Genomic DNA, 22,260 nt, shown 5'->3' on the forward strand with positions numbered 1-22,260 from the left:
CCTCCCCCCTCCTCTGGCTGCTGCCTGTCTGCAGCTTGTCTGGCTCTTAGTGACAGCAGGCAAAGAACGGGGGAGACGGGGAAGGAAGGGAGTCCTTTGACAACCCGGGAATATCCGGGTTTTTGAGTAATCCGGGGCAGCAGCGGGAAACACGTTGAAAAACGGGGGAATCCCGGCCAATACGGGATACTTGACAGCACTGCACATGCCAGTGTTGCACAGGGCCAGAGAGGCAGAAGTGTGAGGAGCAACAGTCTAACAGTGGCTACCTCCTGCACATACCTGTCCCTTTCTTCCACCAAGGCAAACAACATCGCCAGAGTTCAAGGACACATTTCACTTGGGATGGGAAGCAGGACTAGTGAGGGGCAAAGCCTGGGGAGCATTCCAAAGGCCAGACCCAGATGCCTGGGGGCCAGAACATGAGACATAGAGAGGCACATTAAAAGGCATAAATATCGTCTTCAGTAATTATACACTCAATACACTTAGGGCTGTATTTAACTTTTACTCAGCGCAGACTCATTAAAGTTAGTAGCAGCCATTAATTTCAACGAGTCTGCTCTGAATAAAAGTTAGTTGAAGGCAACCCTTGTTACTGCCTGCCATCTTAAATGAAAGCACCGGCACCTTCAAAGGCATAGCCTTTTATCAACCTTTTAGAGCCGTAAGGGGCATTATCCCCATCTTTTAAAACCCTTTACAAGGACAGAACAGGAATTCATTTCAGATGCACTTTGCTTATTTGTTTACATGAGTAAATGTCAAGGTTGAAACGCAATCTGCTTAGGTTAACCTAACCTGTGGTATTATGGCTGCTGTACTATGTGCTTTTGGTGCAGATACAGCCTTATAATTCACAGCCCAAGAAACAAACAAACAAACCCCCCCACACACACCCTTCTAAGAGTGAACTCAGATGCTAAGGGGCAAAAGGATGCTAGTCCAACTGCACCAATGAGAAACAAGACAAATTTCAGGTATCGGCATGCTCAGGAGAAACAAGAGACCACCAGAGAAACATTTTTAAAACATAATAGGACACACTAATTTCGCAGTCACGAAATTAGAAGACGCCTGCTTCTTGGGAGAAAAGCAATGACAAACCTAGACAGCATCTTAAAAAGCAAAGACATCACCTTGCCGACAAAGGTCCGTATAGTTAAAGCTATGGTTTTCCCAGTAGTAATGTACAGAAGTGAGAGCCAGACCATCAAGAAGGCTGGTCGCCGAAGAATTGATGCTTTTGAATTATGGTGCTGGAGGAGACTCTTGAGAGTCCCATGGACTGCAAGAAGATCAAACCTATCCATTCTCAAGGAAATCGGCCCTGAGTGCTCACTAGAAGGACAGATCCTGAAGTTGAGGCTCCAGTACTTTGGCCACCTCATGAGAAGAGAAGACTCCCTGGAAAAGACCCTGATGTTGGGAAAGATGGAGGGCACAAGGAGAAGGGGACGACAGAGGATGAGATGGTTGGACAGTGTTCTCGAAGCTACTAACACGAGTTTGGCCAAACTGCAGGAGGCAGTGAAGGATAGGCGTGCCTGGCGTGCTCTGGTCCATGGGGTCACGAAGAGTCGGACACGACTGAATGACTGAACAACAACAGGACACACACAAACATGAACACGCACACACAGAACAACTTGATGACAGGTGGGCATGCTTGATAGTAGTCACAGAATGTTGCCTGTCAGTTGGAAAACAAAAGCCGAAAACTATTGGGAATTGATTTATAATAAATTGGGGGAAATGTTCAAAATTACTCCCCCCCCCCAAAAAAAACCAGAGTCATTTTCTTTGGGGGAAACCTAGACTGAAATGCCCAAGTGTCGCAAAATGTTATTTATGTATGCAACAACTGCGGCCCATGGTTTGTTAGCCCAAAAATGGAAAGTTAGTGAGGTCCCAACTAAAGAATATTTAGCAACTTAAGCTGACAGAATATGCACAACTTGCACATTTAACAAGTAGAATAAGAGAGAAAGAAGAACATACGTTTAAAGAAGAATGGAAAACATTTATTGAATATGTGGAAAATAACTGTATACAGCTGAAAACACTGGCAGCATTAAGATAAATTCAACAGAGTAAATAATGTTTGATGGATGTAAAAGTGGAAAACTGATTTGAATGGTTATAGTAAAATATGCTGGAATGTATGATATGTAAAATGAACCATGGAAAGAGAAGAAGGGAAGTCATTGGATATTTTAAAGTCTGTAAAATGTTTATTTGAAATTGTAAAATGGAAAGTCTAATAAAAATTATTATATATATAAAAAAAGAAAAACTGAAAACTTGCAGCAGGCAAGAGAGGAAGGAAACAGAATGCCGTGTTGGACAGCAGCATGACTGGGTGGCTGGATCCCTGATTACAAGTATGCCTATTAAGAGGTGAGAATACACTCCGGCATTTTGTAGCAGGCTCCCCTTGTAGCCTTCTAATTGCAGCTGCCACATGTTAAACAAGCAGAAGGAAACTTGTACAGTAAAACCAATAGTGCAACTTGGGTTTTTAATGCAGCACAAACAAGGTTCTTAAGAGGTACAATTTGGCAACCAAAGTGACAGTGCGAAATGAGGTCACATTCACCACAAGGCCTGGCCCCGTCAGACACACTAAGACCGGTTCCAATCAGGTCAATTAAATGGGAACCCAGTAACTTCCTCTTTTTACAGGAGTCAACACAAATTACCAGTTCATTCGTGGAGGAGCTTAAAATGGGGGGGGGGCGAAATATTGCATCTATTTAAGACCATATCCCTTGCCAAAAATATATAGTTTCTATTAAAATAGTTGGGGGGACACACACAACATGTTTGTGCTATAAAAGTGTAAAAGCACCAAAGAGCATATTGTGTAGACTTTTCTAGTTTAGAAAGGCCAGAAACCTCCAGACTGATTTGCGAAAAGAAAGGCTGTATGGATAGCGGTTAGACTGTTGGTCCAGGACTCAGGAGTAGGGAGGGATAGGACTGTCTACTTGGGTCAGTTATCCTCTCTCTGTCTAACCTAACCTAGGAAAGGAAGAAGAATTTGATTTCCTTCACATTTTAATGAGAAACTCCCTAATTCACACTTATTGAACCAATACATGAAAGACAGACCTCCTTTGAAACTCACACTTCTCTGAATTTCACAATAGTTCTTTATACACATATCTTTGTACAATTCTCACAAAACATTTTTCAAAGTAAATTGCCTACAGCATGCAATTGCAGCAATTGCTAGGCAATCACAGTGACTGTCTGCGATGCTTGTAATTACTCTATGCATTGGATACGGCCTCCATTTTAAAAAAATCAATCATCATCAGTGTTGGAGGGGTTTGGCAGAGAAATTCATCCCTTCCCCAAGTTTCTCAAACAGCAGCCAAGAAGATGCAAACGTTAAGAGATCAGGCAGCAAGTCGTACCTTCAGCAAAAGCAGGTGGCTGTGAGAAAGAACCTTTATTATTATTATTATTATTATTATTATTATTATTAAGAGGAAGTATGAGCAATACCTGTATGATTAAGAGGAAGTATGAGCAAGACTCCCTGGAAAAGACCCTGGTGTTGGGAAAGATGGAGGGCACAAGGAGAAGGGGACAACAGAGGATGAGATGGTTGGACAGTGTTCTCGAAGCTACTAACATGAGTTTGGCCAAACTGCAGGAGGCAGTGAAGGATAGGCGTGCCTGGCGTGCTCTGGTCCATGGGGTCACGAAGAGTCGGACACGACTGAACGACTGAACAACATGAGCAATACCAGGCAAAGCAAACCCTTCATGAACACTGACCTACAGAACACTGCCCAAAAGTACCCCATGCTCCACCAAATGGATCCTGTCACAAAATGGCGGCTGAGCTGATCTCAAAATGAGGAGGCAGCAATGGCTACTGGCTTGGAGGCCTTTAAAAGCAGATTGGATAAATCAATAGAGAATAAGGCTATCAATGGCTACTTGTTTGTTTGTTTGTTTGTTTGTTATTTAGTTGCTAATTTTGCCAATGCAACCCAAAGCAACTTCCAACAATAAATAAATAACATACATGAAAAGCTACGTAACCCGAAAAGGACGTAACCCGGAGCGTACATAACCCGAGGTACCACTGTATAAAACAGGAGATTTCACTGGATGCCATGATCTAAGTACTCTTTGGTGGGAGAACCCCAGCAGAGATTTAAAATCACAAATTATGCAGCAAGGTAAAGTGTGGAAATATAAACTGTTTGACCTTCCAAAGTTCCCCTCTTCCCTAGTATAGAAAAAGACCACACATTTGGTAAGTTAAAAATGGTTTACTTACAAACTCTCCAAAGATCATATTCATGTGCTTTTCCATACAGCATTCAGAAAAAGTTGCACAGGCAGTAAAGCTTGGCCTAGTTACAGTGGTGAATGTTCCTGATTTATTGGCAAAGGAACACAAGAATGGCTTGTTAGAGCCACACGGTCTGAGCTTGGAGAAACCAGCTCAGACCTCTTTATATGCTGAGTTTCTCAGGTAGACTCAGGTACAACAATCGGCTTGATTACCTTCCTCCCAAGGTGAGAGGGAGTGACCTGGCTTTCTCTATGGTATTAATTTTTTTGTGCATTCATTAGATTTAACCATGTTGGTTATATGAAGCTGGTTATCCCGCCACACTTAGATTCTTACAATCTTACATCGGGGGTTAGGTCAGTCATAATTCCCCTCTGCACTGGCATGTCCTGCCTGTGCAAATACATACCCACTTGTGAGTCTTACTAGCTAAATCAGGACCTTCAGCCCTGGGACTCCACCTCTCTATCTGGTAGCACATATTGTCAGGAGTAGGGAAGGAGGGCATGGCTTGACCGCAATGGCCTAGCAGGCCAAAGAAGGAGATCTGGCAGGCCAAGTTTTGCACATGGGCCAGCATGGAACAGAATCCCTGTCCTCCCTCCCAAAGGAAGCAATTTTACTTCCAAGCATATCCATGGTAAACTCAGTGACAACCACTCAAGCCAAACACTGATTAAGCATCTTCAGAGAGCCAGTGTGGTATAGTGGTTAAGAGCGGTGGACTCGTAATCTGGTGAACCGGGTTCGCGTCTCCGCTCCTCCACATGCAGCTGCTGGGTGACCTTGGGCTAGTCACACTTCTTTGAAATCTCTCAGCCCCACTCACCTCACAGAGTGTTTGTTGTGGGGGAGGAAGGGAAAGGAGAATGTTAGCCGCATTGAGACTCCTTCGGCTAGTGATAAAGCGGGATATCAAATCCAAACTCCGCCTCCTCCTCTTCTTCTTCTTCTTCTTCTTCAACAGAGGCTATGGGGAGCTGCTCTACTTCCTTAGATCCCTGGCTATTGCCCATAAAGTGCTTGTCCCCAAATTAATCTTACTGCTATTGCTGTTTGGCTCTACTAAAGAAACATCTCCCAAAGCTGCAGGGGGGGGGGGAGAGAGAAACAAACTCAAGATCCGTGTAGGTCTCCTTCCAGTTTGGCTCCAGTGTTAGATGTGACACTTTAAGGCATGTGTGTGTGTGTGTGTGAGTCAGATGCCAAGATATTGCAATCAAGGGTCGCTGCTTGGTTACAAAACAAGCCCGCAGGTGCTGAAACCGGACGCATTCCCTCTTCCCTGCACTAGTTGCGAAGTGACCTCAGCAAATGAGCTTGGCCTGAATTTCTTATTTCAGCTTTTCTGGTGTTGGAGGGAGAGAGAGAGAGAGAGAGAGAGAGAGAGAGAGAGAGAGAGAGAGAGAGAGAGATCAGTCTGCAAGATGAGTGGGGCTCATATGATTGAATGCTGCTTTTCTTGTGCTAGTGCTACTGGACAGCTTTTAAGAGCATTAGACAGCTACTTGTCATGAGAGCTGTGTAGTCATTTCACTATCAGAGGAACCACAAGTCAGGAGAGGGCTGTTTGCTCAGGGCCTCTCATAGGCCTCTAATCAGCTCTGAAGAACAGAATCCTGGACTAGATAATCCAGCTAGGAACTCCTTAAAGCGCTGGATTTTGGGTGGTGTGGTCGGTTCCCCATCACAGGATGACACGCCAAGGGGCCACAAAATATTATTATTATTATTATTATTATTATTATTATTATTATTATTATTATTGGTAGCCACTGAGAAGATCCGTTTAAAAAGCAACTGTCCTAAAAGGAATTATGATGTAAATAAGAAATATGGGAGGGGGCCACCAAATGTTGTCTTCACTCAAGGTGCCATATAACCAAAGTCTGCCCCTGCTCTTTATGTTCTTTAAGCTGGTAAGAGAAAAGTCTTCATTCACATGTAAGGCCCTGTGGACCGCCCTGCATATGAAATATGGTGCTTGCAAAAAAGAAATGTGTACATGAGGCCAAAACTGTTTACAAAAGTGTATTTATTAGGAGAAATTTGCATGAAAATGCTGGTGAATTTTCATGAGGATTTGTTGTTGTTGTTGTTGCAAATTACTGCAGAAATGTGAAGAAACAGAGAGAACTGAAATTGACAGGTCCTCCCACCCCTACCTGGAGAGAGTCTTGAGGACCTGAAAGAAATGCCCAGAGAGCCACATTTGGCCCTAGCCATGGGGTTTTTCCACCCCTGGAGCAGATGTGCCATTGGTCTGGTTAAGCAGTCTTATACCCCCCCCCATCCAAAGTTTTCCCCATTGTCATTGGGTGACTTCTCCCTTTCACATTGTTTAAGGCCAGGTTCAGGCTGCAAGCCATTGGGATTGCATCGAATCATAGCATTGTAGAGTTGGCAGGGATACCCAAGAGCCATCTAGTCCATGGATAGGCAAACTAAGGCCTGGGGGCCTGATCTGGCCCAATCGCCTTCTAAATCCGGCCCGCGGACAGTCCGGGAATCAGCGTGTTTTTACATGAGTAGAATGTGTCCTTTATTTAAAATGCATCTCTGGATTATTTGTGGGGCCTGCCTGGTGTTTTCACATGAGTAGAATATGTGCTTTTATTTAAAATGCATCTCTGGGTTAGGCGTGCCTGGCGTGCTCTGGTCCATGGGGTCACGAAGAGTCGGACACGACTGAACGACTGAACAAATCTCTGGGTTATTTGTGGGGCATAGGAATTCCTTCATCCCCCCCCCAAAAAAATATATAGTCTGCCCCCCCCCCCAAGGTCTGAGGGACAGTGGACCAGCCCCCTGCTGAAAAGGTTTGCTGACCCCTGATCTACTCCAACCCCTTGCAATGCAGGAATCACAGCATCTTTCGAGCAATAAACATGCCTTGGTGAACTCAACGGCACCTAACAGCATCCCAAGGTAGACCACAGCATTTTGTTATTCTGCAAGGAGACAGAACAGTAAAGAGCTGGAGAGACAAATCAGCAGAAAACACGTTAAGTTTCAGTTCATTCATTTAATGTTGATTGCCTTGTTTGGTTAAGGGCTTAAGTGGCTGTTAAATCAGGTTGATTTTTTTTTATGTTTAAGGCAAGCAGAAGGACAGGAAGGATCCTTTTAATTATGAGAAAGAAGCAGCGATCACGTAAAAAGGGTGCTCCTGTGGAACATTCACACTCTAAACAGGGGAGGTTAGATTCCATTCCCCACCCCCTGTTTTGGCTTTTAGCTAAACAAATAAAAGTGTTGCTCCTACTACCTAACAGGATGTGCGCTATTCCTTCGTCTCCCAGCCCTGGTTTCCACATCATGTCACCGTTGGGCTTCAGCCCAGATAGCCCATTCAGCGCCTACATTCAGCTGCACCTGAGTATGAGTCAGCAGCAGGAGTCGAGGGGGGGCAGAAAGCTCTTGACATTAGCAGTGCAACAAACTGCAATGAAACAGCACGGCGCTTCTACACAGGGGGAGGCTGATCTAACCATACGGCTGTTGATCAATTTTCCACTTGGCCCGCTGATTCATCTCGAAATGATCGTGCCAGTGCTAATTGCCATCCACTCCCGTCTAACATCCCGACACAGACATAAAAACAGAGCTGTTTCCTATTTAACATGGGCTGACTGAGATGGGGACTGCTGCTTTTTTTTTACTCTATTCCCCCCTCACACCCTGCCACCGTGGCTCAAAACTGGCTCGTTCATTGGCCCCAATATGAAAAAGTCGCTCGAGACAATCTGATTGTGCTGTGCTTCACAGCAAGATCCAGGGATTCAAAAAGATGTGGGGAACCTCTGGTCCTCCAGGTGTTCCCGAACCACAACTCCCATCAGGCCTGTGAAAGCACGAGCAACGGGCAGGGATGATGGGAGCTGTAGTCCAGCATCATCTAAATGTTCAAAGCCTACCTGCTGACCCAAGAAAATAAGAGATCCAAGCAGAAATAGGCACAGTGGCGCACACTCAAGACAGCATGGCCAATGATAAGGGAAGAGATGGGAACTGTATTCCACAACATCTGGAGGGTACCATATTGCCTAGCTGTGGGGCCATAAACCAAGAAAGCAAACCTTAATTTAAAAAAAAAACAACCAAAAAAACCCCCAATAACCACAACCCAAACCCTTCACTTAAAATTAAACCTGAAGTTGGTTTGGAAAGCAGAGTCTGCCAGATGCTAAAATCCAAGTGTGGGGAACCTTTGGCCCTTGGAATGTTGCTGAACTACAACTCCCATCATCCCCAACCATTGGTCATGCTTGCTGCGACTGATGGGAATCGTAGTTCAGCCACACCCAGAGGGCTAAAGGTTCCCTACACCTGCTATAATCAATCTCACAATCTAAAAACAACGGCATCGGAAGATGCAGTCTGTTCACTGATGACAGCTGCAGATTGCATACCGGTAGCAAATGTACCCCCTGCAATAAATTACCTGAGTGCAGCTGGGCCCCAGTGAATACACCAGATATGGGGCAGCCGTGGCCCTCCAGGTGTTCCTCGACTCCAGCTCCCATCATCCCTGAGCATGGACCAAGTACAGTACACACACACACACACACACACACAGAGAGAGAAACTTGGTCATGATGACTAGCTGGAGCCTTCATTGAGTCAGATACAGAAATATGTTTATTAGAGGTGAGAGAATTATGCCTTAGAACAGCCTCCCACTAATCTAGTGCTCTTCAGATGCTTTGAACTACGGCTCCCAATTCCAATGGGATTTGGGGGGTCCAAAACATCTGGAGGGCGCGAGCACGGGGTGCAGTGGGATAGGGAGACAGGCTTAGAAAAAAGTTGTACATCTGTTTCATTCCATGTTGTTTGGACAGAAGTTGAGTTGTTGCTTTTGTTTTGGGCAAACGCTTAATCAGCAGCCAGGGATGGGATCTTGCACACAAATGGAAATTCTCTGCTGCAGCTATTGTCATTCCAAGACCTTAAAGCTATGAAAAAGACAATTTTGGGAGGGGGGAGGGAGGGAGGGAGAGAGAGAGAGAGAGAAATAAGGAGTGTGTTGGGTGGAGTTTTAAACCACAGTTTCCAAGGAAGGAAGCAATGGCAGCACACTGAAGAGGCAACTCCGTATGCTCCACTGTACCTAATAAGAATAATAACAACCCTGCAACAGGAAAGTAGCATGTCATGGAGAATACAAGACTTGAATGCACTGCAGTCACTTTCTAACTTTAAGAACAGGTGCCTAAATTCGCTCACTTTCCTCTCCCCTCCAGCTCCCATTTTCCTTTCATGTCAAACTCTGAGATCAGTTCCCCTTTGTGCCCTGACAGGAATAGGGCATAGCTATATATGGCCCTCGCTGCCAATGGTGGACCTATATTTGGGGACCCCTGAAGCTTGGTGGGCCCATCACAACCACCAACGAGGTCTGAAATAACCACTCTTTTTTTTGTATCTGCTTCAGTACTTTTGAGAACTCATTGTTATTCCTCTAGGGTCCTGACCTCTGCTAATAAGGGGCGGAGCGGGGGCAGGATACATCAGACACAGCAAAACAGCCAACTTACCACAATGTTCCACATTTACAACATCTGTGCTGCTAATTCGCAAACTTTGGGATTGTTGAAATATACACAGCAAAAAATACCCCAACCCATTTGAGTCTACTAGACCCCCAAAATTTAATTAGGGGCCCCGTGTAGCATTCATGTAAAATTACTATGAGGAATCATACGTGGCTGGACATTGTGTGGGTGGAGCAAGTGCATTTCTGGACCTGTAGCATAGTCCAGTCGAGTGAATGTATTCCCTGCTGGCAGGGGCGTAGCAAGGGGGCAGGGAGCGGGCCGCCCAGTGTTCCATAATGGAGGGGGTGACAAATTATCAAGGAACATTTTTTTTGAAAAAAACATTTTTGGAAAAAAAATTGGAAACTTTTTTTTGATTTTTTTTTTAATGCCTGCTCCGAAGGTCTTATCTTACTATACTAGGGATTATATAGCTATATATGAAATTTCATGCATATGGGTTAATATCTTGACCCTCCTCCACCAAAATAGCTGTTCACTTGGCTGTTTTCCTATGTCATGAAGGCTGAAATTTCAGTTCAGTGGAGCACTTACTGTTCCCAACCCTAACCCTGTGGAAAGCCATCTAATTAGACTTTAATTTGATTTTGAGATGTTTTTAGGAGGTAATTTAATTATTGTCTTATTTTATACCAATGTTATGTATCTGATGTTAGCCACCCTGAGCCTGACTTTGGCCGGGGAGGGTGGGATATAAATAAAAGTGTTTTTTTTAAAATTATTACTTGTTATTATTCCTTTGTAAGAAAATATGAAATAGCGTAAAACCATTTTTGCGGGGGTGGGGGATCAATGGGGGGGTTGACAAGAAATTTTCCGCACCGGGTACCACCTGACCTTCCCATGCCTGGGGGGGGGGGCGACAAAATTTTTTTTGCCCCCGGGTACCAATTTACCTTGCTACGCCCCTGCCTGCTGGTCTACGTAGCAATATGATTTCTGATCCAATTTTGCATATCATACATCTGGCTGTTTTTATTCTCCATGATCCCTAAGCGGGCAAGTCACGTCTCCCTCAAGGAGCTAGTGGTTGCTAAGCCAGATACTGCCTTTGCATTTACAAAGGTCTTGTTAATTGCTTCCTTTGATACCTAGATAGAATCTTTTCTCTTTGATGTGTTCTTCAAGAAGTCTTTTGTTACTTGACTCTGTTCCCACGTGGGATTTTCTGGGGGGGTGCTGGATGATTTGTGATTGGTTCTTTGGGATCTCTGTATCAATTCCCTGGATGTAATAAGAATGCCTGGGTCCGTGTGTGCTCTTGCACTTCCACCCAGAGCTTGCAGGTCAAACTCTTTGTCTGTCTTTCCTTACCTGAGACCCTCCTTCCCTGAACTCACCCAACCCCACAGTCCTGAAGCTTAAGCTTCATTAGTTTCATAGTAGATTCGCCCCTGCTCCCTGCCTGGGTAGACTCTCTTTCTGCTCTTTCCCACCATATCTGCAACATGACAACATCTGCAGCTCATAAACATGTGCTCTTGTCTCTGAGTTGTGAGGTACTCAGGAAACAACAGCTCTGCTCCATCATTTATGTGACAGCCCCTCAGATATTTGAAGGTGGCAATCATATTGCCTCTTGCCTCTTCTCCTGCCTGAGCACCCCCAGCTCCTGGGAAGAGGCCATCTCTGAGATACATATACCACCTACCACTGCTGTATCTGTACCAGATCTGCACACAGTCTTCATCTTCCGGTTTAGAGTGGATCCCGTCGTCTGGTTGATTGCCATCCCAGTAGTTATAGTCATATGAGGAGCCATCTGTCCATTCAAAATTGCTTTCCTACCAAATACATCACCAGGGAGTTAGTGCTAAGGAAACAGACAGGAAATGGCACATAGTCGATCTTTGCTGTCAACCAACAGAGATGGAAGCATTTGGAGCATTTCTAGGGATGGAGAAGAAATGCCACTCAGTTTACATTTCAAGGCGAGCCTAAGCTAACACACACTTTCCAAAGCAACACACAAACCAACGAGCGGTCATTTTTCAAAACTTCTCTGAATTCTGACAGTGCAGTTCCGAGAGAAGTCATGGGTACAAAAACGCACGCACAATGGTAAAAGTGTGCATAAACATGCATGTATTGGTGAAAAACTGCATTATATTAGGAGAATATGCTTTGCAATTTTTTTGTCAAAAATCACATACAAATGTGTTAAGAGAAATGCACATTTCATGAGGATTTAAAAAAAAAAATCACAAGCAGATGTGGAATTGAATTTAAGGCTGGAAAATGGAGAAACCAAAATGGGCAGATTCACCTATTCTTGGTTTTGAGATACCATTTTCAGCTGCCATTACAGCTGCTCAACAAACCTCCACAATTGGTTTTTAAAAGAAAATGCCTTGCCCAAGAAGGCAACTTTGTCGGCGTGTGTGGTATATATTTGTTGACTGAATAAATGTCTGTTATTTCATTTCGAGACCAGTATCTGTATCAATTACAGGTGGGACTTCCGTCATGGGGCTTCTGTATTATCAAGAAACGAGATGACGAACTGATGTGTGGGCATGAGTCATCTTCTTGTACTTTTTAATGTACTGAAATCAATTGGTTGGATCCAGGCTAAATTGGCTGAAGATAAATTCAATTAAATCAATGCGGCGTGGTTGTGATTTTAACTTAATTTGCATTAAAACCAATGGGTTTACCCAACCTATTCTCCTAATATACCATATTGGCCCGAATATAAGCCACACCTTTAAAATTGAAGGGGGGAGAAAAAAAGAAAAAATACCCGAATAAAAGCCGCTCCATTTTGTCGCTCTCCCAGCGCTGTTTGCCCCGTGCTCCTGGCTGCACACCATATATAAGCTGCACTTTTAACTTTTCACGGTCAGAATTTGGGTAAAAAGTGAGGCTTATATTCAGGCCAATATGGTTCACATTTTTGCAATAAATTCCCCTTAATTTAATAATGCATTTTATACAGGCAACTCCCCCATTTTACGTTCCGAGAGACGCCGTGTGTTTAAGTGAAACAGTGCATATTTGGAACACCATTGAAAAAGTCTGCAAACATCCACCATTTCTCCCTCCAAACCCTCCTTGCTCAAACTCAGTGCAAAGGCTCCTGGGATTGCACTTGTGAAGGCTTGTGGAATTGCTAAACACTGCTTTTGCACCATTTCTGCCATTTTCTTGCTCTTTTAAGGCCCCCTTTGCCCCTTTTCGTACCACTACAGGCTTCGCACTGATGTGTGCATACGTAAATGGGGAGTTGCCTGTACATTATTCTCACTAACCTATGCAGTTCTATGCCCAGCTGTCTCCTACCATGCAGTTATTGGGGCGAGTTAGAGAGCTGCACTGCACAATTCTGAGAAGGGCAGATTTCGTAGAATAGCTGCCTTTCAGTGCACATGCTGCTTTGAATAGAGCCAATGAGGTAGGGTGTAGGGTAAACCTATTGCGGAAGAACTTTGTATTTCGAGGAGGCAGGTTAATTAGTTTGTACAATTCATCCTCCTTGCTTATTGGAACATCCTAAAGGGTTAAACCTTGGGAGCAAGACCTACCAAAGATCAGTTGCTGTGTTCATTAGGCATGACATCCTGTGCAGATCCTAATAAAGAGTTAACTCTACTTACTTTGTGTGATTTACTGCTGGCTCACTCCTGTCAATAACTGACTTCCCTCAGGGCAGAAGCATAGGAATATATAGGCATATAGGAAGCTGCCAGGGCTGTTACTTTGTGGAACAGCATCTGCCCTCCATGCAGAAGATCCCAGCATCTCCAGGTAGGTTTGGGAGAGAACCCCCATCTGAAATTCTGGAGAGCTGCTGCCAAGTCAGCATAGATTATTCTGACCTAGATGGATAAATAGTGTCCTCCCTCAAAGAGGGTACTTGTTGCGGTGAGACCTGCCAACCAAACCCTGTGTTGTGGGTGGGTACGATTGGATTGCCGCAACACCCTATTGGTAGGTCCCTTGATGCTGGGTTTAATCAGGCCAATGGGATGCTAGCCAAATGGATCAAGGGACCTATATATGCTCATGTACATGACCCAGAGCTTCCTCTTTTGGTGCGTGCATCGGAACACCCGCCCACCTCTCCCTATTTTTAGGGCTTGTGCACTTGACCTTGCTATGCCGTCGTGTGTTGTCTGTTGTTGGGACGGGCACGGCAGGAATTTTCCCCACTTGGCTGATTGGCTGTTGCCATTTGGGTTTTGCCTGCCACGTAGGAAATCATTACAACTTGTAAGGTTGCGAATAGGCTCTGGTTCAGGTGATAGGGATGGGGGAACGCTCTCGCCATCACTATGTGAAGGGTATCCCGTTAAAGGAATCCAGGGACTCAATGGTTTGGTCAACCCTGAGAGGGGTTGTGCCTGTGCCTGAGTCCAGGAGGAAATCTGGGTGGTGGACATAGCATGTCCCCGGCTTTCCGCCATTCCGGGTGTTCACCCTAGGCTGACCTATGCTGGTGCCCTGGGTCGGCGCTACCTACAACGGTGCGGGGATCTAGTCGAACCAGAGCCTATGCAACCACTCACTTGCTGTAATCAATAAAGTTGTGGCCTAAATTCTGCTAAAAACCAAACAAAATTTTAGTCTTGTCTGAATTTATTTAAGGGGGAGGTTTAGGTCTGAATTTATTTAAGGGGGAGGTTTAAAGGTCTAAACACGCAAACAGCCTGACTCAATATAAAGCAGGGCTATATCCCTTAATGCTCCACTTCTGCTAGGCTAGATGCCACCAAAGTCTTACCCAGCTGGTCTCTTCTTCTTATGTGCCTGATGAGAGGTGCAGCATCTGATACGGTTAGGTTCTTACCTGTCTTAGATCATTAAGTCCCATCCAAACATCCGTCGGTATTCCAGGCACTCGGCTGTTTACCAGGTCATAGACGAATACATTCTCTTCCCAGCTGCCAATAGTCGTATGTAATTAGGAATGCAAAGATCTGTTAATACTTATTTCTTTATTTCATTGCATTTACACCCCACCTTTCCTCCAAGGAGCTCAAGGTGCCCTGCAAGGTAGGTTAAGCTGAGAGGCAGTGACTAGCCCCCAAGTTCACCCAGTGGGTTTCAAGGCTGAGTGCAGATTCAAACCCTTACTTCCTCAGGTCCTAGTCCAACACTCTAACCACTATGCCGTGCTACCTTTCTTTTTAGTTCTCTACGTCCCTCATTTTTCTAACCTCAAATTTCAGTGCTCTTCCTTTTGCAGAAATGTGCAACTTCAAATTCCTCACAAAAGTCTTCAGCATTTTAGTGCAAATATCTTCTAATAAATAACTTTTTATGCACTGTTTTGACTCATGCACACCACTTCTGCAAGACCTTTCTCCTAATATGATGCGTCTTTGTAGGTTATTTTCACTAAGATACTCATCTCAAGCACATGTTGACCTTATATGTGCATTTCTGTAAACATGGGTTGGTTGGAGAACAGCATCGCAAAAACCAGCAAGAGCTTGGCTTAACCAGGGTAAATAACGATATTGCTGCCAGGTAATTAATTAATTAGTTAGTTAGGAGGGGGACCTCAATGTTCATGTAGTCCAGGCATCCCCAAACTCGGCCCTCCAGATGTTTTGGGACTACAATTCCCATCATCCCTGACCACTGGTCCTGTTAGCTAGGGATGATGGGAGTTGTAGTCCCAAAACATCTGGAGGGCCGAGTTTGGGGATGCATGGTGTAGTCCCATCCTCAGTTGATGCAGGAAGTCGACACTACATTCTATGCTTAAAAACCTCTAAAAATCCACCACTTTGTCCCACTGTCAAACAGCTCATACCATCAGGAAGTACTTCCTAAAGTTAATCAAAATCCTTTCCCTTGTCATTTGAAGCTACTGGAGCAAAAGGAAAACAAATTTGTTCTGCCTATACAACAGTCCTCTGGATACCTGAGGATAATACGGTCTCGCCTTTCAATTGTTTATTTTCCAAACGAATCATCTCCGACTCCTTCAACCTTCCCTCACAGGACTTCGTCCCTAATCCGCTTGCCATTTTTGTCTCCATCTTCTGAACGCATCCCAAGTGTTCCACAGCAACAAGCCACCAGTGAAGGATGACGCATTAGGGCATGGGTAGGCAAACTAAGGCCGGGGGCCGGATCCGGCCCAATCACCTTCTGAATCCGCCCCGCGGACGGTCTGGGAATCAGCGTGTTTTTACATGAGTAGAATGTGTCCTTTTATTTAAAACGCATCTCTGGGTTATTTGTGGGGCATAGGAATTCATTCATTCCCCCCCCCCCCCAAAAAAAATATAGTCCAGCCCCCCACAAGGTCTGAGGGACAGTGGACCGGCCCCCTGCTGAAAAGGTTTGCTGACCCCTGCATTAGGGGAAATGGGGAAACGCCCCACAGAGGAAAGGGCAAGTTATTGTGTGAATCTTACCTGTGAATGGAAGCTAATTTGGCTGACTTTAGGCCGATGGAGAACTCTGCACAATACAGGTCCGCCTCTGCCCATGTTTTATTGATTGGAAAGTATCTGTAGCAAAAGCCTTCGTATTCAGTCCAAAACAGAGGGCAAGAGTAAGAGAGAATTGGCTCTGGCAAAGCTAGGGCGAGAGGAAGGAAATAGGTTAGAGAGAGGCACATATCTCAGCACACTTCCACTTGTCAGATTCACTTGCTATCAGTCCTGGGAGCCCAGAAGATTACAAGGGTCAGGAAAGCCACCTCTGTCTCAACAACGGTTGTCAAAAGAGAAGAGCAACAGCTGTCATTTCCATGCATTTTGACACGCCATTGGCTGCGGGCAATGCAGAGCTGGGGGGGGGGGGGAGTGCTCAGGAGAGGCAAGTGGAAAGAAGCCCACAAAAGAGGAGATTAGATAAAACCCACCACGCTGGATAAACAGCCTTGTCCTCCTATCCCCTCTAGCAAATACCACTTCAGCAGGCGACAACATGGCTCTTAACGTGGGAAAGAAGGACCAGAATTGTGTCCCCCACCCCACCCATCCCAATGTCCCTGACTCGTCGCCAGTTTGCTACCAAGTTAGGATCCTGGTTCTTGCACTAATTCACAAAGATCTAATCCACCTTGGTTTCCCCCCCTCCAAATTCCTCTTCAGAAAACGGCCCATCGTCTGATGGAAAATGAAGCTGTCTGAACCATTCAGCTTGTTGAAACTCTATACCACTTGCCCCAGTAGGTAACATTAATTTGATTAGCTCCAGTGCACCAGAGGTGCCGGAAAGAATTTTAAGGTTAAATGCGCAAGAGGAGAGGAGGCAAAGCAGGTCCACCCCCTAATTAGCACCTTTCCTGTTCAGTTGCCAATGGCCGCGTTTTGTCCAGTCTTTGGACGGGCGGCCAGTAAGCTTTCAACTCCCATGGCTGAGTTAAATCAAGGATGTCATATTCGCCTCAGGATTTATTTGCTAGCTGTAGGAGAAAATAATGTAACATGCTAGTCAGAGGCACCAGTTTGCAAGGGTGATGGGGAGGGGGGCCAACGCCACACGTGTGATCTTGAAATGCCCCAACATCATGCGAGTGGCGTCAGGAAATCAGGAGGAGTCAGGGGTGGAGCTAAACATGGCGGCCGCACAGCTCAATGGCCAGCAGCTCCTCCTCTGCCTCTTTGTGGTGCTGCCACTGGCAGGAGGCTGCTTCAACCCTCCTTCCCCCTCTGCAGCGGGAGGAGGAGGAGGAGCGCTCAACTCCGCACTTCAGCTCCATGCTTTTGGGACATTGGGGGGGGCAGCCCCTACCCCAAAAATATAGGGGGCCCAAAAGGGCTCGGCCGCTAGGAACCAGCGCCCCTGATGCAAGTTAAAAAGTCTGCAAAATTTGATGGGTTAGGGTAGTCCGCTTACATGTCACATGAAAAAGCAGGACAAATAGGTATTGATGGAAATAAAGAAGTAGCAATGATATCTATTATTTGTTTATTTATGTGCTGGGCATCCAGGCTCTGGGAGTATGGGGATTCTTTCTCTCTCTCTGCCTTCCTGGTAGCTGTGGGGTGCCTCCAAGGGTTTGGGTATATGCTATTTTTATGTATATGCAGGACCCTTAGAACCAAACCCCCGCATAAGATGAGATCATATGGTATTTCAGTGAAGCTCAGATGTACTCACTTTCTCTAGAATATGTTCCACCAACTTCAGTGGCTGAACTGTGCAGACACCGAAAGAAAGTGAAATTGATTCTGTCCATCTTCAGTCACATGGCCTTCTCAGACGGCATCAAGAAATGGGGGAGAATTTCGATTCTGGCCTCATTTGAAGCCACGTCTATTCAATCTACAACTTCCAAAATTTCATGAGAACAGAAATACACCTATCCTTTGAAATTTGCCCTTATCCCAATTTTGCAATGCAGATCGCCAATTGAACAATGTTTACAAAAATGCAAAAATTGAGAAACTGATTGAAAAATGTTTATTAGGAGAAATTTGACATGAAATCCTGCTTAATTTGCAGGAGTTGTTTTTTTTTTTTTAATTGCAAATTTCTGCAAATGTTAGAACAGGAAAAATGAGAAACTGAGAGCCAAAATGAGCAGATCCTTCCATCCCTAAATCCATCCAAAGTAAGGTTGGTAATATTGCAGTGGAGCTCAGAAACTCCTCACCTTTTTCTACTTTACACCCCAGCAGTTGGATCCATAATAAGTTAGTTGTGTTTAATTCCCATTCATTTCAGTGAAAATTAGGTTAAGATCATGACTGCCGTCCCTTTGATTTAATTGGGTTTAAGTTCAACTATTTTAGCCTGAATCCAACCCATTAATTTGAGTAAGTTAAAAAAAAAACCAAGTGCATGATAATCCCTAATGCCCATAAATCATTTTATCTTCTCATTTCTTGGCATTTCAATAACACTGAAGTTCCACAACAACTTAATTATGCAATCAAATAAATCCACATAATTTGTACAAATAGTGGTCTGGAAATGAAATGACAGTGACTAAGTATACCACAAACCCTCAAACAGTTTAGCTGAGCCATAATGACGGCTGAGATGCTATCTGAACATTAGGGATGAATGAATCTGTCGATTTCTATTTATTGCTGTTTGTCATGTTTCCATTCTTCATTTCAGTTCTTTACATGTCTACATCAGTTTGTGATTTTTTTCATGAAAACCGATCAGCATTTTTGTGTGAATTTCTCCTAATATATACATTTTTTGTATGCATTTATGACCAATATACAATATTTTGTAAAGTGATTTCCCCTAATAGAATGCCTCTTAGGGTATATTAATTATGCTAATATATATATAATATGTATACACACCCACCCACCCACACACACACACACACACATTTTATGCACACTTTAACCTGATATACGTATTTTTTGACACATTACTTGGCTAGAGAACTGCATTGCAAAATTCAGAGAAGTGTGAATTTCAAAAGCTAGCTGAGTTTCAGTTTACATACTGTTTTGAAAAGTACATATGTTTGCTTTTAAACTGAATGAAATTTCGTTCCCTATTCCTACTGAACACAGGCTGCCACCAGAACTGGATTCAACGATGAAGTTGGAGCAAGTTGTCAATTTCGTCGATAACTTTCCATGTTGCCTTTTCATCAAAGCCTTTTGATTCCTGATAAGCCACCCGTAAATCCCAACTTTTCTGACTTAATTACAAAAAACAAAGATCATCTATCAAAGAATGGCATGAGAGAATACGGGACTGTGTTTCAGTAGCAAACTAACTCACTTTATTAGTTTCAGAGAACAAAACCTGAGAGAAAATAACTTTTAAGTGAAGAAGGATTAATTTCAGTGATCAATATAGGAGATATGGCCTGCTACCAAACATACACCAATACGCTTACAGCGTTTTGGTACACTTATGTTAGTTTGGGTCAACAGCTGTTGTGCTACACAGGAAATCGGAATTTTGACTGGATGTCTGCAAATTCATAGGAGTCACTGAACATTCTGCCCTTCTGCATTATCTTTTATTTTCTAAGGCTTATGCATTTTGTAATATAAATGGAATCTATCTATCTATAGCTCTATTTAGAGGATTTTCTCAAAGGAGGAGGGAGACCAAAACCAAGAGGTGATATTTAGGATCGAAGATTAAACCTCAACCTGACTGAAACCCCAAGCAAAATTACCTTGGCTTCAGGTGTCCCAATTTTGAGTATTTTATCGTCGGAGATGGGTACTCACCTTGACTGATTTTAATATTGGTGTGTGGGAAAGCCTGGATGGTGAGGAGCACCCCAGAGAAAGCAGCGCAGAAATTCCACCTCGATATCATAGCTGGTCGAGAGCAAGTTTCCTCTCCAGGGCTGCAAAGAACTGGCTGCTCCGTGTTTTCCCTCCCTTTGTAGTGCTACTGAAGTCACTGGAGCAGCTGCAAAGAGGCTTTGTGGACAACTCCCTCCCTTGTAAGGGCAAACTTTCAACAAGATTTGCACAGGATGCTGGCCGAGCGCCTCACAGCCTAAGCTCCCACACCACTGGCCACTCTTTCTCACTCCTCCAGATGACCTGATTATTGAGCATCCATCGTGATCTGCTCATGCAAAGCTTGCGTGGCGTTTGTGCTATAAGTAGTCTTTATTTCACATCCGTCTCTGGGTAGTTCTATGACAACAAGCATTCGCCCTGCATCAAACCACCCTTGTAAGGTCCTTATGCATCTTCCCATTAGTCATCCGTGAGAAGTCCGATTATTTCTGTTGCGCAAGGGCAACAGAGCACTTCAAAGGTGCAAATTCTGGTATGCGCTTGAACCCCTTCCTTAACACACCGCCACACAACAACCCAGAGCGTCCCAGACAAAACCAAGTTGAGGCTAAAAAATGGAATAACTTGCCCTTGTCACCCAGCAGTAGAAATGACCTAACAACCCCTTAAGATGATTGCTGTGTTACTTAGAGGTAAATCCCAAAGGCGATTCACGATTCCCAAAAATCAATTTGCTGTTATGGAACTCGCTGAAATGACTGGGAGGTTACGTGACCTGAAGGAAGAGACAGTGGAAGACGATTGGAAGAAATTTAAAGATTATTTGAAGAAATTTTGCAATATATAGTAAATTATTCCCTTAGAAAAGTAACTATAGGTTGTAAGTGTTAAAATAGGGTGTTGGAGTTAAGAATGACAAATGTAGAAATTAGTAAAAGAATAAGTGATAATGGTTTATTTAAAATTGCTTTAAGGTTAATAGGCAATGTAGAGTAAACTGCCAAAGGTGTAAAACAATGAAATTCAGAAGGAAGTGTTTGAGGGAAGTCACCCTAAGATGACATAGATGAAATTAAGAAAAAATTATGTTGTGTTTGTTTTTGTTTTGTAGTTGTATTGTTGTACTGTTTGTAGTGTTTTAATGGTATTGTTTTGTTTCTTTTAAAAGCTTTCCATCTTGGTGCTTTAAGAAAAATACTTGCCAGGACCGTCAAAGGTGGAGTGGAGGCAGGTCCAAGTCTCAGAGCTGCTAGGTTTTTGAAGGAACACAGCACAGTGAAATATATGTGGCAATATACCACATTTTTTAAAAGACCATTAAGGGGTGTTCCTACAAAGCGCCCAATGCACTCAATTTAACATGTCAAGTGGTAGTTGGAGATGAATCCTGTCTACACTTCTCCCATGTTGATGCACACACTGAGAGATGGCATTTCTTCAAAGGTATTTTTTTTCCTGAGGAAATTTATGAGATTTCCTTTTCTTTTTCTCAGCCCCCAAGCTCTGTGTGTGTGTGTGTGTGTAGGAGGGATTGTTCTGCACAGTGTTTTTGAATATTCTCCACTATATTGGTTGGGGGCTGCCATTCCTCTTCCCCCTTCTGAACACACAAACACACACACACACACTGTCGTGGGGCAATGCAGAGACATCGGGGAGGAAACAAAATGGCAGCCAGTGCAGTGTCAGTGGTTAGTATTGGACTAGGACCTGGGTGACCAGGGTTCAAATCCTCACTCAGCCATGAAACTTGGTGGGTGACCTTGGAGGTCAGTCACTGCCTCTCAGCCTAACCTGCCTCACAGGGTTGTTGTGGAGCTAAACATACATAAGAACATTTTTCCTACTGAAACTTCGACCTGTGGCTGTGTCTAGTGGCAACTCATGTGACAACACACACACACACACACACACACACACACCTGACTGCCAGTCCATATGGGCCCACTCGACCTCTTCAATCTGCAGAACTGACATTGTTTTCCACACTTGTGAGAAATCAATATTTTAGTGCGGCAGCATGCATTCTCTGAAACCCCCCTCCCAACTGATATTACACGGCCTCCCCTGAAAATGCCTCTGCTGTGATATTTTCGATGTCAGCCAAACCATTTTCAGGGGAGGCTGAGCCTATCCATACATATTATATTTTTGGTATCATTATTTTATTTGGCCATCTGTCAGGGATTCTTTAGCAGAGATTTTGGCATTGCAGGGGGTTGGATCAGATGAC

The 22,260-nt window shown here is 44.1% G+C and overlaps 1 protein-coding gene across 1 annotated transcript; it reads right to left on the bottom strand.

The window, feature by feature from the left end:
- Positions 1 to 9,085: 9,085 nt before the first annotated feature.
- CLEC19A (C-type lectin domain containing 19A) lies at positions 9,086 to 20,423 on the bottom strand. The gene is made up of 5 exons (XM_033167760.1): positions 20,004 to 20,423; positions 16,251 to 16,416; positions 14,669 to 14,762; positions 11,531 to 11,663; positions 9,086 to 9,276 (listed from the first exon to the last, which is right to left on the bottom strand). The coding sequence occupies exons 1-5, from the start codon at positions 20,092 to 20,094 to the stop codon at positions 9,197 to 9,199; spliced, it is 564 nt and encodes a 187-aa protein (XP_033023651.1). The 5' UTR covers positions 20,095 to 20,423; the 3' UTR covers positions 9,086 to 9,196.
- Between the last annotated feature and the right edge of the window lie 1,837 nt (positions 20,424 to 22,260).

Source organism: Lacerta agilis, chromosome 13, assembly GCF_009819535.1.
Source record: "Lacerta agilis isolate rLacAgi1 chromosome 13, rLacAgi1.pri, whole genome shotgun sequence".
Lineage (NCBI taxonomy): Eukaryota > Metazoa > Chordata > Lepidosauria > Squamata > Lacertidae > Lacerta > Lacerta agilis.